This window comes from Phalaenopsis equestris, unplaced genomic scaffold (assembly GCF_001263595.1).
Source record: "Phalaenopsis equestris unplaced genomic scaffold, ASM126359v1 Scaffold000027, whole genome shotgun sequence".
NCBI lineage: Eukaryota > Viridiplantae > Streptophyta > Magnoliopsida > Asparagales > Orchidaceae > Phalaenopsis > Phalaenopsis equestris.
In genome coordinates, this window is record NW_018164469.1 from 214,901 (window position 1) to 230,479 (window position 15,579).

At 33.6% G+C, this 15,579-nt stretch overlaps 1 protein-coding gene across 1 annotated transcript; it reads right to left on the minus strand.

Moving 5' to 3' along the window:
* Positions 1-5,095: 5,095 nt before the first annotated feature.
* LOC110018623 (cyclic dof factor 1-like) lies at positions 5,096-7,286 on the minus strand. Its single transcript, XM_020715986.1, has 2 exons — positions 6,817-7,286; positions 5,096-6,249 (listed from the first exon to the last, which is right to left on the minus strand). Exons 1-2 carry the CDS (start codon positions 6,928-6,930, stop codon positions 5,311-5,313), a joined length of 1,053 nt encoding a protein of 350 aa, XP_020571645.1. The 5' UTR covers positions 6,931-7,286; the 3' UTR covers positions 5,096-5,310.
* Positions 7,287-15,579: the final 8,293 nt, after the last annotated feature.

Consider the following 15,579-nt stretch of genomic DNA (forward strand, 5'->3'; position numbering starts at 1 on the left):
TGCAATTCGGAGCAAAAACGAGCAAGAAATGAAATTTTGCCCTGTCACCTTTCGATAAGTCTTTCGATGCTTAATCTCTTTTAAACTTCTTGCATATTTTTAAATGAGATTACATTTTAAAGAAAGATTGTTTTCATACTTATTTTTTAGGGTTATTGTAGGGCTATATGTTAGGAACACAACGCAACTGAAATGGGGCGAAACAGAGCTAAAACGGAGCCAAACGAAGCGAAACGGTGGAGCTGCGCAGTCTGCTAGCCAACGGCGCCAAAACGACGCCGACGGCGAGATTTACCCGAGAAGACCAAAAAATGACAGAAAAGCTCGCCGACGGCCGACGGCGCTCTCGAGCCTATCACATTTTACATGTATAAAGAAAGTCGTGATCAGGTACCAAAGGAGACTCTTGGGAGTTCGACCCTACATTATATAAGAGTGATTTTTTGATAGAAAAAGGAGTGTGCATTAGTGTGTATTAATGGGAATTAAGTGGTGTGAGAGTGTTACAGAGGATTAAAGACGATTTTCTCTAAGAGTTGTAAGAGGAGGGAAAAAGTGAGAGATTTCTTCTTCATTACATTTCTAAGAGGGAATTGAGTAATATTATAAGGAGAGAAAGTGATTGAAAGGAACTTCAAATGATTTCCTTGGGGAATAGATTGAGATAAGTTGTTGTACTTTACTATTTCTTATTGTGCAAACTTGCTTTTTTATTTAAATCCATGTTTTTTTGTATCTTCCTCTTAAAATTTGAGTAGTTTGCTTTGTCCTTCTCCCTACAATGAAATATAGTCTTGTGAAGAATTAAAATTATTTAAAAGAGTTTTAATTTTATAATTGTGATGATTTAAACCTTGGTCTTCATTTTCTTATTGATCTTGGCAAGATTTATTAAATTTTGTTGTGAAACAAATGATCCAAGAGAGCTATGCTTTCTTCAACAAAGTAAGAATCACATTTGATCTCATGAATGAGAATGTAGTTCATGGGCTCAAGTGCAAATAGATAGGGAAATATGTTTTGTTAGGCGTAGAATTAGAGATTTTATGGTGATAGACTAAAATCCTAAGTTGGTCTTAGTGTTTAAGAACTAAAGCAAGAGTTAACCTTTAGGGGAAGGGAAGTGGGAGCCCTAAAGTGAAAGTTAGTATTCCGAAGTGAGAGTCGGTATCCTCCCAGCCTAGCCACACATTCAGTAAACAAGCATAGGATTAGTCAATGCTCTTTATGCCTTGACTAAAAGGTAAAGAATAGGATTGCTCCTAGTTGGCACATACCATATTTAATGCATCTCATTACTTTACATTATCCAATTCATTACATAATAATAGTAGTTTTTAATATCTCAAAATTTTCCAAACCAATTCATCCAAAAAGGCTTATCTTTAGAATTAATATTTGCATTTAGTTATAGTTACTATCTTTACATTTAACACTTGCATTTAGGAGTAGTTACTAGATAAAACATCATTTTAATCGACATTCCAAACTAATGACTAATTATAGTAGATTAGAATTTAACTAAAGACCTCTTACCTCGCTTCCCTGTGGGATTGATAAACGGGACTCCACTAGAGTCCTGTATTACTTAAGCAATACGTATACTTGCATTTGAAATTGTGACTTTACAAAATCATTATAAATATACTTTACAAAATCATTATAAATATATATAAATATGGGTTCATAAATTCTTGCATATTAAAAGTTGCATCAAGTTTTTGACACCGTTGTCGGGGATTTAAATCTTCTAGCAGCGGTATCAAATTCTTGTATTTTTAAGCATATATAAAGTCACTGTCAGATAGCTATGTGTGTGTATGTATATAAACATGACTCCCTGCAGAAGAATGCTCTAATATATTATGATGCATATCAGAGACACAAGCACATCAGAAAGCACAAAAGTGACGTTTGGCTAGCACAAACAAACCAACAGAGAATAATATCCAGAAGCGTAAAAAAAACTACGTAGCATCCTAAATCCGAGCCTAGCAGACCATCTAACGAGAAGTGTCATAACCAACATCTAAGTGTAGGGTAAGTCTCCGAGTAAAGTATGGCTTTAAAAGGGTTGTCACACCAGCCTTATCCTAAAGATCTAAGGAATATAAAGGGCGTCACCCATGATGGGTTTTGAATAAAGTTGTCCTCATGTGCGACCTAGATTGTTACAAGCATAATTTTAAAATTATGGTGAATGCAGTAAGTAGAAAAAAATAATTTTTTATTTTAAAATAAGGGTCATTAAATGTGTGTCTGTAAGGTGCATGGTGACATTAGTTATATCCCTTGGATCTTTAGCACAGTCATGCTCATGTTAATCCCGATGTTTTAACTCTCTTTGCTCACTAGGATCTGCCTGACAAGAAATGCTCGTTAAGGCATCGCCGTTGACCTCATTTTTTATTGAGATCTACTCTTTTTTCCTTAGGAGACTAAGATCTAGCCATATGACTTTCCAATTTACTATTATTAGAGGACGAACCCTCGCCATTAGAAATTCTAAAATTCTTCTTTGCTCATCTTAAAGTTCCACATGTTGGTTCTAACCCTAGCACTTAGTAGGTGAAACCAATATGAGAGAGCTCAAGAAGGGTTCCTGAGCTCAATGAGAGTTCCCATATGATTGTTTGACCTTAGGGTTGACCCTGGGTGATACTGGGCGATATGGCTTGGTCTAGTACACACACTTGCACTTCACACTTCCACGTGCAACATTGAACCCTAACCTACACATGTCTAGTTTGGTTCCCTTGCCTCTTTTGAGACCCATGTGGGTGGTCCCCCAAACCCCTAGTCCGTAACTAGAGTGGATAAGACCAGCACATGGAGAATCCAAAGTGGGGTTTCTTTGGTCTTATGGCACCATGAGGGTAATTCTATGATCAACATTTGCATCAAACCTCAACCTTACCCAATTTCAAACTTTGGCCTTTTAGCCCTAAAGTTTTGCAAAATTACCAAATTTCCCCTGACACCCTAAAATTTCGAAGGTTGGTCCAAATCCCTCAATTATGTTCAAAAATCATTTCAAACCATCCAAATTATCCAAAACACTCCAAAATTTTCACATTTACCAAAATACCCCCAAATTTGTCAGGATTACCAAATGCCCCTGGTGGCCTAAAAGTTCCCAAATCCTCCAAAATCATTTCAAACACCCCTAAAACCAATTCTTGACCATCCATTGGGTCTAATTTGACCAAATTGACTCACTTTGACTAAAATTCTCAAATTGCCCCTAAAGTCCCCAAATCACCCCCAATTTGCCCCCAATTGATCTCAGATTTCCTCAATTTCAATTCTAAACTCAAATTCATCATGTCCTAACCTAATTGAAACTAAATTCAATCCCAATTAAACCCCATTCCAAACTTCAAATCCAAGTTCAAGTGAATTGCCTCAAATTGATCCAAAGTCCAAACTCCTTAAATTGATCTTCATAATCAATCAAATGCCCCAATTTCAAATTGAAATCAAATTAAGCATATCTAAATTCAATTTCAACCAATTTTAAATCCATTTTATTAACCCATGATCAATTTCTGAATTTAAAATCATCATGTGCAAGTTTAAAAGGCCCATACCCATAAGCATTTTTCAAAAGCCCATAAGATTAATTTAAAAGCCCAAATTGAACCCACCTGACATAAATCTTTCCTTCATCATATCATGGCATTCAAAATCATTCCATCATGGCATCACATGGAACATACCATACATTTACATAAAATTTTATCCAAATTTAGGCATCATGGCATGATTTTCCAAAATTCATGAAAATTAAAACTTCCTTTTGCATGAAACCTTCCCATGACCCCATGCATATCATGAAATGAGTCATGGAGCCTTCCATGGGCATCCGAAAGTCAATTTTTGCCAAAAATGGTATGAGGAGGTGACCACTCCCCTCTCCCTCCTTCACTTGGACTTTCCTTCTTCATGAAACATTTAAACTTTTGGCCCATGCCCAAGCCAGCAACTTGACCTCACCCAAACCTTCATTGGGGTCAGTGTAAGCACCCTCGCCATCAGGGAACCAAACCCAACCCTTAGACCAAGGGGTTAGACCCAACCTATCCCAACTTACCCAAACCTCAATTTCCCATTGGATTTCCACCTAGGAGCCACCATTGAACCAAATTGAGTTGACCTCACAACACCTCTGACTCACTTGAACGTATTGCTTTGATAGCATTTGTGACAACCTAAACTCTCACCAATTAAGGTATTGTCCATTTTAGCGTAATAGCCTCACAGTTTTTCCGTGTTGATGTAACTTCCCAAGAGGTCACCTGTCCTAGGAATGCTCTAGCAAGAGCACACTTAAATTGGAGTTTCAAATAAAATTCCAATCGTTAAACCAAAAGACATTTCGATATTTAAGAGCTCGGCTCCAACCTACTTATAGGGTTTCACACAACCGTCATTATTGCAACTACCAGCTACAACCTTTATGGCTAACTACTATATTTATAACAACCAACTATGACTTTTGTAGCCAACTACAATTGTTATAGTTTCCAATTACAACTTTTATGGCCAACTGATGTTATTATAGTCACTGATTATACCTACTATGGCCAAAGATTACCTTTGTAGTAACCACATATAGCATTGGTGGCTATCTATTATTATTTAAGTAAAGAGCTACATTTGTTCTAGCTCATTTATGACAATTATAACTAAACTACTATTGTACATCTATGAGCTTACATGTGAAGAGTGGAGCTATGTACTTATAATTACATTGTGGATTACTTTAAATGAAGTAGGCCCCGTGTCCTTCTCCTTTTCAAGAGTTTTTCCACATAAAAATATTGACATCTTCTCCTATCCCTTTTCATTTATTTGCGTGTGTGCTAGATTTTAGTGCAACACTGAGGCCTAAAATTAGTATTCTACCACCGCAAATCTTTTAGCACACAATAATTTGGGGGGTGCCAAGAAAATCAAGGAAATTATTAGGTTTGGAATGTATGGATTTTGTTGTTGTATTGGTTGTATTGGTTGTATTGATACAACGAATACAACAAAATCCATATGTGCGGACTCCACACCTAATAAGCTCTCAAAAAACCAAGCTGGCTTAGGCTCCTATTTATCCAAATAAAAATAATACAGTATTTATTACTATTCAGGCACAATCTTCATTCAAGCGCTCTGATGGTTTCTTATTTTCTCACACACAAATATTCACACACAATGAAGCATCAACTTATAAATTAAGCTCAATTTCTACAAAATCTGAGCCTACCAATCTGTTAGAAAATTGTTTACTGCATGAGCAGAGTTGTAGAAAGCTGACTATGACCTCTCGTGGAAGCTGAGAGACCGAGAAAGCGCAGCAGGGTTTGCGCACAACACCTGTGAAGCCTCCGCTGACCTCTTCTTCACGACTCCATTGGCTTCATCCTTCTCGAATCCCATTTTCACCAATACTGAACGTTTTGCAGCTTTTTCATGGCCTTCAATCGGAATCCAGAGACATTTATCAGATTTGTCCTCCATGCCTGATTTGCCATGATTCAACGTGTTTCCTTCTCTAGATCGCTTGCCTAACACTGAAGAATTCAGGCCGGAGCATCTCAATTGCATGGCCAAAAATGGAGTCTCCGGGTAGAAAGGAGTATGACTCCATGGATTAGACCAATGATTCCCATTTAAATGAGGAAAAGCTTGGAAATTTGAATTTAATGCTTTGTTTCCCTCATCATTTGAGTTCAAGGTAGTCACCATTGATCTGCACAACTTATCCTCACCATTGGAATTCATGGAGCCGAAGCTGAGTACTGTTCCATTGAGTTTCAGAGGACTTGAGTGATTTATTGGTTGAACATCATCAGGGATAGTGATGTGATGGTAGTGGTAGTGGTGGCTGGCGGTGGAGCTCTTGCTTTTCCGGCGACCGGCGCCGACAGGAACGTTCCTCATGCTCCCTCCATCAGTCCAATATCTCTGACAGTTTTTGCAGAAGTGTCGGGGTTGGTTAACGTTGTAGTTGTTGAAGTAGCAGAATTTGGTGTCCATGCTTCTGCAGCGGGGACAGGGGAGGATTTTATCTGGTTTTTTAAGTGTTTTATCTATTGTGCTGTTGCTGTTCTGGTTCTGCTGATCTTCGTGCTTCTCTTCCATAGACTCTGAAGTGTTTAGCTCATCAATCCTTGCTTCTTCTTGATGAATTCGTGTTTCTTCGTTTTGTTGTGTGGGTTCAGGATTGTAAAGCTTGTATAAGGGATCCCGAAGCTGCAAAAGAGAAAACACTCAAAAAGAGAGAGTTTTGTGGTCGTATGAAGAAAAATCCCTGCATTTCTCTAAAAAAATTGAGTTTTTGAGAGGATTTAATATCTGTACTGGAATTTATACACAGAGCCGAAAGACAGAAATTCATGTCAACTACATGGGATTGAACGCCGACTGATCGTTAATTGTTGAATTATGAATTAAAAGTAGAGAGCCTCCCATGTTCTTCACTTTGTAATAATATGAAATCGAAATAGCAAATCCGTATTGTTTACCTTGTTGACGAAACAATCTGAAATGAGAAATCATATAACAAAAGACAAAAAAGTTGAAATTTTTAATAATTGGTTAAAGCGTTTCAATCTTAGATAATCCTTTGTTTAATAATTGGCCAACAATCAGTGAATAAAGAATGAAAAATTCAGACAACCAAAATCAGAAATTTATAAAAACAAACACAGATTGCACTTATACTGAAAAATATAATAATAGCACGGGGGACCCATATCTAACACGTAAAAAATCCATTTTTTTCACTTGAAACCCTCAAAACTAACCCTCATCATTTACCTTCCTCTCATATCCACCGCTTTCTTCTCCGGCGGCAGCCAGAACTTCACTTATCGCCGTCAGATGAATTGTCTTCCCAAAAAGCTTGATCACCGAATCCATGCTCTCCCCCATCTCCCCTGCTTCTCTCTGTTTGCCTTATTTCTCTGTTATCATCTCTTCCTCTCCAATTTCTTATAACATTTACCTTGTTTTCTACGAAGGGAGGAAGACTCTGTATCCCTCCTTGCTCTTTGATTCCTTGTTTCTTTGCGCTCACTGCTGCTTTGTTTCATGCCTGCTTAGTTCATGGTTAAACAGGAAAGGTAAAGACTGGGATTCCTACGTCAGCAAGGGGAGCGAATTCTCAGCCACAAGTTTTCTTTGTGGCCTTGAGAGAGGAGCGTTATTTGATACTTTCGCCTTTAACATCTTGCTGAGTGGAAAGCATAGAAAAGGACTTGCTCCTTCTCAGCACCCATTACCTTTGCCGTTTACTCTTTCCTCCTCTTTATTCTCTCTCTCTCTCTCATGCAAACTTGTCAATTCCATTATCTGTATATATTTCATCCAAATAAATCAAATGGACTTTTTGAAAATGATTTGGGGGCAAAATATGAAGTAAATTAAGAGCTAATGTGGCTCTAGTAGATACAGGATTGGTTGCTTAGGAGAAATCATTTTTATAGGAGAAATAGACACTCCTAGCTCCGAGAAGGGGGATAGGACCTTGAGCTCAAGTATTTACTTTGTGTGTTGTTAGCATTTTCAGACAATCACAAGATTTTCATGATGTGAAATGTATTGTCATGTGGCCGGATTTTCACTGTTGTTCGGATGTGCAGTTTATCTTACAAAATTTTTTTTTTCCTTGAGCTCGGACCTCTCTATGCCATGCATCACTTCTTTCAACAAGGAAAAATAATGTTAAAGAGAGCTGATGTAGAATTCTCTTTGGAGATTATGGAGAAAAGGCTCCACTATATTCTTTGAACTCCAATTGTAGTGTTTTGGAGGTGACAATAACCTAATTGATGAAGTTTTATCAAGATCTTTGTAAAGTACTTTTTACTTATTTGGACATCACTGAGTGGCATGCACTCATTATATCAACATCATGAATTTATCTTTAGATCAATTTATTGTCACACCTATTTAAGATTTATAAAAGAAAAGATTTAAATACAAGTGAGTTTATAGAGGCTTTAGTGAGAAAAAAAAATATTGATTGAGTATAATAATAAAAACCTAATAGATAACTTAAATTGGTTAAAATATAAATAACACAACATTGTGGCATATAACATGAAAATATAAAGAAATGTTTATTACTTCGTGAAAAATTTAATAATTGCCATTGTATCATTTTGTTAATCATATTTCATAAATAAAAAATGTGCATGTTTAAGATGAATTTTTGTATGATCTTACTCAAGATTGTAGTATGCATCAGTTGTAGTCATACACATTCTATACATTACAGAAAAGTTTTTAACTTGCAATTTATAACAAGTATGATCAAGATTAGTTTTATGATTAAAAAAAAGAGTTTCATGAAAGATTTGCTATATTCAAATATGCATAAAATTGTATTTGGTTATTGTAGAGATTCTTTAAATTTTAAATAAATTATGCATTAATAAATCAAAATAAATTATTTACACCACATTATCTTTTCATAAAGAATGCTAAGTAAAATATATTTACTTGTATAATCATAACTGAGTATTAGATATATGGCTAATAGAGAAGTATTCAAAAATTTAATACAAGTGTAAATGATAACACTCCTAACTAAGGAGGATTTTTTTATATGGTATCATATCTAAATTAAAATCTAAATCTATAAAAAGAGTCAAACAAACAATAATATAGGGCATAATGCAGCTAAAAATTAATCATGGTGAGCCTTAAATTACATTTTTGAAAGCCATTAAGCAAAACTAATAAGTAGGGTACTGCAAAATCAATCTAGGCTAATGATTATTTCAATAAAATTATAAACTAAATTTAAAATTTTCACCAAATTTATCACATCCTAAGACCCAAAATAAAATGCTTGATATTAAATAAAGTAAACACTAATCTTATCTAACACAATTATTACACAATAAAATGTATTAATTTGTCATAAATAGAAAGTAGTAAAGTTTCTCTTAATAACGTGTGTGAGAAGATAAATTGAGTTTGTTATAATAATAATATTAATGAAGACAAAAGAAAAAGAATATTGGATAGAAGAAAAGTAATACAAAAAGAAGAGAAAAAGATAGTTATAGGTGGAATTTTTTTTTTTTGCATTGTTCACTTCATTTTTTATGTGAAAAGATCTAATCAAACCCTCAGACTTATTTTCTAGACTTAGAATTCTTTCACAGTATCCTTTAGGTGGCTTTCTCAATGTTAGTGGTTGGTTGATTTTGACCCTCCCCCCTTCTATTTCAAATGAGCTTTAATTGAGCTCTAACTCATTCAATGTAGTTATTAGTTCAATAATAAGATCATATTAGAACCCATGGAACTCAAATTCAATTGAAGTTTGACTAGGTTTAGGCTATATGAACTTTATAGAACCCTTAAATCTGGTCAATTTAAAATTAGTCTTAATGTACCAAAGGTCTTGCCTAATGACCTTAAAATTTCCCCTTAGCTTTTCTTTGAGGTTAGGGAGTCTAAATCAATTATGCTTGATCAAGTCAACCTTATTTGAATTATGGGACCCAAAAGTCAACTATCGCCAATTTCAAAACTTTTTACTTATAATAACGTTAATCCATTTAAAAATTGCTAGAGATTAATCTTGACTTATGCCCTATTTGGTATAGCTTTTAGGTGCTTTTCGTTTTGTAAAGCACCTTATGGGTTGTTTGGGGAGCAAATTTTTTGCAACTTTCAAAAAATTGTGTTGCCAAAATGATGTTTGGCGAATGGCATGGAGGAGTTCAGTTTCATGGTCCGCTTTGCAACTTAAAAAAAAAATCTTCACTATCCAGGGTAAAATCAAGGAATTACTTGTAGCATCCCTGATATAACATTCTCTGTTTTTAGTCTACTCCATTGTTTAGTGTTTTGTTTTTCTATCGTTGTTAGGATCTCTGTATAGACACAAACTCTTTTATGTCTCTAATGTTGTCTTCGATTCTTCATTATGCATCTCTATGATTCTTATACACTTTAATCTTTTGTGCTTTCAGAATATCTTCCTTTTTTCCCCGTCGTCAGATTTTTAGAATACGTTCAGCTTTGTGCATGGAATTCTTTTTTCTTTTTTGTACCAGGTGCATTACATGCTATGTACTTGATATTCTTGGATTGAGTTTTTGTTTCAAAATTTTGGGGGCTCCTATGTTTTGTTTTTGATTAAATTTTTAGGCATTGAGTGCATTCCATGCTCCAGAATATGTGTGATACTAAGATTTCAGTGATATGCTTGTAACGATGAAAATTTACGTGTGAGCTTTGTAAATACATAAGGATTGCGTGTACAATGAGATTGCTCTAGTTTTGTTAAAGTTGTAGGCTTTAGATGAATGAGTGGTTGTATTTTAACATCTATTTGGAAGATTTACTTTAATAAGTTTCAATTCTCATGCATTTCCATATATAATACCTAAACTTTACTTTCTATATACATGACATCTTGCATATGCATAAAAATGTCTCTTTCACTAATGAAAATTTAACTTATACTTGATTCTAGGGGTTACATCCCATATAAAAAATCAGAAATATTAGGTGTGATATTAAAAATTTCAGTGGTATGTGCATAAAAATGTAAATTTAGATGTGTTATGATATTAAGGATATATGAATACATAATAATTGTGTGCTATGTATGTAAGTACATAAGAATTGTGTTCTTTGGTTTTGAAATATTGTGGGCTTGCTATGACTTTGGTGAGATTGCACTGGTCTTGGTTAAAGCTGTAGGATTTAAATGGATGTGTGGTATTTAACATAAATTTGGAAGTTTTACTTACATATGACTAAATTCTTATGCATTTACATATCTAACATCTAAACCTCAATTTCTACATACATGAGCCCAACATATGCATAAAAATATGTAATTTCACTTATACTTGCTTATACGGTTGACATCCCATATCATAAATAAAAAAATATTAGGTGTGATATTAAAGATTTCAGTGGTATGTGTGTATAGATGAACTTTGGTGTTATTGTGGGCTATGTATGTAAGTTCATAAGTGTTGGGCATTGTGATATTAAAGATATGTGAATACATAAAAATTGTGTGCTACATATGTGAATACATAAGAACTGTGCGCTTTTGTTCAAAATAGTGTGTTCTTGCTATAGATTCGGTGGAATTGCTTGGGGTTTGGTTAAATTTGAAGGCTTTAGTTGGATGGGTGGTGTTTTAACATATATTTGGATGGTTTACATGCATACAACTCATTTCTTATGCTTTTGCATATATATTTCAATTTTTCTTGCCTATTTCACTTCCTTAAGTCCATTTCATTTATACATGACACCAAAATATGTTCTTCCTCATGGCTATTTCACTTAAGGTATGTTTCTAGGTATTACATATACATGATCTAAATTGTATCTGACATATAATCTTCATTTGAAACAAATTTCAACATTTTATCTTACCCTTTTACTGTTATTCTTTTTTTAACATCATGTAAATTTGTTGTAGCTCACAAAATGGGAAAACAAAAGGAATGTTGTAAATCGACCATTTGTGAGAGGGATGTGAAGATTATTTTATGTGTTTTATTCTTAAAGGAGTTTGAACTAGACAAAAGAACCATGATATATTTCAATAAAGAAGGCTAGCAAAAAATAAAAAAAAATTTCTACAAAATAATAGAATGAGTGTATGATAAAACTCAGTTGAAGAACAAATGAGATCAATTAAAAAAAGAGTAAAAATTGTATAAAGAATTAAAGCGAGGGGCAACTAAATAAGATTGAGATCCTATTAAGAAAACAATATATGCATCGACTGAGTGGTGGAGAAAAAAGCTTCTATATGGCCTTACTACAGCCATGTTTTGTGATATGTGTGATTTTGGTATTAAGGGCTTTAAGGCAACCAAGATCTCCTTTTTAATGTGTCCATTGTCTTGTTATGATGGTAGATTCTTCCCCTATTTACATTCACACTGAGCCCTTAAAATTTTAATAGCAATCGTATTTTATCAAATTTAATTTTATCTTTTTTTCTTTTTTTTTTCTTCTACCTTTTCATTTTATCATCAATCTATGCTAAAACTATACATTATTAGAAAATGTGAGTTCAACAAATTCATTAGATCTAGAATTTTGTAATATAACTGTGTTATACAATACTATTATACATCTCGATGAGAATCTAGTTATGAAAAAAGATTTAATATGTGCCCTAGAAATAAAACACCAAACGATTGTGAATTTAATGTGATGAGTCCTTTTCAAATAGCCAATGTGTGGAGAGTAGCTTTAGAAAGATAGTACTCTAAGAGGTTTGATCGTTTAGACATTAAGATTAAAATTATAATAATATCACTTGCTCTTATTTTAAATGCAACTTTTGTATTATTTATTAGTTTTGCAAGATATAACTTTTAATGTAATATTTTTTACTTATGCCTTTTTATAATAATTTGATTTTAGCTATGATATCCAGTTTGAAGTGTTTTTGAAATTGTACACTTATAACTACATTCTACAAGGGTATTGTAGTTATTATTTAGAAAACAACTGCATCACAGTAATTTCACACTTGAACAATCCAAACTGACTACATTAGCTTTTCTTAGCAGTAGCTTCATGCTTTTTTCAAACTGCTGTAATTTTCCCAAACAGGGCCGTAATATGAGACATCTAAGCTCTTCATCAACCTCAAATTCCAAAAATAGCCATTTAAGGGCTCATTTACCAAATGCAATCAAATTCAATCAAAATTTATCCATATTCAATTATGCTTAAATTAAAAGGAATCTAATGATTTTGGAATTAATTTTAGGCTTACCAAAAAATTTAGCGATCCCTTAATTAAAACAAAAGACCCACTAAAGCCCATCAAGATTTATTTGAGCCAAACTCAAAATCTTCCCCAGGGAGTGAGATTTTATTAATCCCAAGTCTTCTAAAGAACATTTTAAACTCTCTTCGGCTTATATAAACCAAACCTAAGCTCTATTAAACCAGTTTAGGCCCTTGACCCATGTTGACCCCTTTGTGTCACCTTAGGTCATTCTAGCTAAAAATGTAATCTAAAGCTAGTTAAAGTAGATAAAATATGTCCTTAGATTATTTTCTTCTCAATTGAATCAATTTCATTCCCATATGTATCTAATTAAACTTAATGGGCACAGAAACCTATTATGACCGATTTGGGTCACTTGAGACAAATGGGACTAGAATCTATTTAAATAAAAATTCATTCAACTACACAATCTTCAAGATATAATCCTAGTTGGACCCAAATGAGCTAATATAGGCTATTGGCCTCATTCAACCTAATTTGGCATTTTTAAATCTAATTCAAATTAAATTCAATCCAATTCAATTATACTCTCTCAATCATATTTTTAGGTGATTTTATGACGAACCAAATTAATAAATATAAGTTAAACCCCAATTGGGTCAAATAGAGCATAAACCTAGTATGGTCCCAATTGTATCCAATAAACGATTTTGGCTTAATCTCAAACCTGATTCAACTAAATTAACATCAAAGCCCTTAATGCACATGTAAGATGTGCACGTCGAAAGTAGCACTAAGATCCATTATTATACAAACTCCAATCCAAACTAAACTAACCCAACCTCAGCTCAATTAGGAGCTCTAAGACTTGCCTTAGACTATACACCACTCAATGGGCTAGCCCAAGTGAACCCAAAGGTACCTAAATGGCCAAACTAAACCAAGCTTCTATAAAAGGCCAGCAATCTCTTGGCCATTACAAAACTTGGCAATACATGGGGCTCTCTGGGGCTCCTTAGATCCTAACCAAAGTCAGCTTAAGCCGTAGTTGGGCTGCACCATCATGGCTTTCTAAAAGTAAGTGGTAGATTTATCCACCTTTATCAATCAACCAACTTTCCAAACATATCTAGGCTATCAAAGATAGTTGATATCAATTTCAATCATCCAAACAAAATTTCATGAGAGCATGGTCATCCATCATGGCCGTCCCTTAAGACCTCTACTTAAGCCTCAATGTTTATCCCTTTTGCTTATGCCAAATTAAATTTTGTCCCTTATAATTCCTTTTTTCATATTATTTTCAAAATATGATGAACTCCCCCAAAGCTTCTCTCCTTCTCTAATGTTCTCTGTAATCTTGTCCAATTTAAGTTAAGTAGGAGAAAATCTTTGACAAGACTTGAGTCTTGAAACCATTATTTTGTGATTAGATTAATCTTTGATTTTTTTTTTTTTGAGCCGATATATTATTTTTGATGTTCTGCATGATCATAAAATTAGAAACTTTATCTTTTGCATGGTCTACACTACACTCATGTAATTGTACTCATGCATGCAAACGATTGTGAACGATAAAAGTGGTCATGCAAGGTTAGAGTTTGTATGGTGAAGGCTGCAATCATGACTTGTCGAGGTTGGTGCAATTTAATGTAGTATTTTTATTTAATTTGGTTATTACATACTACATCATTAACAACTTTTGATCTCTAATTTCTTATCTTAATTTTAGACTAACTACAAGTGCTTCATGAGCATTTTTTAATCTTGGAAGTTACATCTTATTCCAACAAGATAAATACATGCATGCACTCAAAATATTTCTATTTACAAGACTAGTAACTAATTCCTTCTTTTTTTAAAACTACCAAACTAATGCATTTATGCATGCCTTTATCAAACTATTCAGAATTTGATACAGATGAAAATGTGAGTTATGGTTTATTGTGAATTTTGATATTTGAAAAAGGGTTGAAAGTAGTTGCTAGATTTGTAAATTGCAATGTTTCAAGTGGTATGTATCTAATTGTCCCTATTTTAACAAGTTCTTTCAAAGTACTTCTGACAAAGGGAACAAATTGATGATAAAGTTGTCAAACCTATTCTCTATGCTATGCATCAGTACATTTTCATGGCTAAGATCTTCCTAAATAAATGATAGCCTAAACCAGAGGCGAAACCCGCCTCTCTTTTCAGGAGGGGTTGTTTAGGGCAACGAATGACAAAATGATATTTTAGAAGAGATAAAATTGATATTTCAGCATGTCATAAGAAATAAGCATAATAGAAATTGTGTAATTATGTGAAACCTTGAGAAAGATATGATATTTGACCTGAAACGTAATCTCTACATAGTTAAAATATCATTTTTTACACTCCTAAACTAAATACAACCATTCTGAAATTTGACTGATTCTTTAAATAATAATCAACTAATTTAGCTTCTTAGACTTCTCTCTTATAAACATCAAATTAGCATAAAGAAAGAATCTTCAATTCTTTTTTATTACGAGATACATAATAGTTTCATGTTTATATTGCCTTAAAAATTATTATTGTAGGCAATCATCATTTTAATTCTAACCTCATATAAAACCTCTTACACTTCTATAACTTAGAAATGAAATTTTCATCTCAATCATGTATAACAACAATAAAGTTTCTTGTATTTTGAATCAAATTTTGTTCATGAATCACCACCATGAAATAGAGTGTGAGTAGAAAGAAAGAGAGAGAGAATGAATAGAACTAATCAATGGTGCCTTACTTATAAAATATTTCTTCTATTTATAGTGGGGTACAATGATGATATTATATTTTTCCCTACCCTTGTTTGGAAA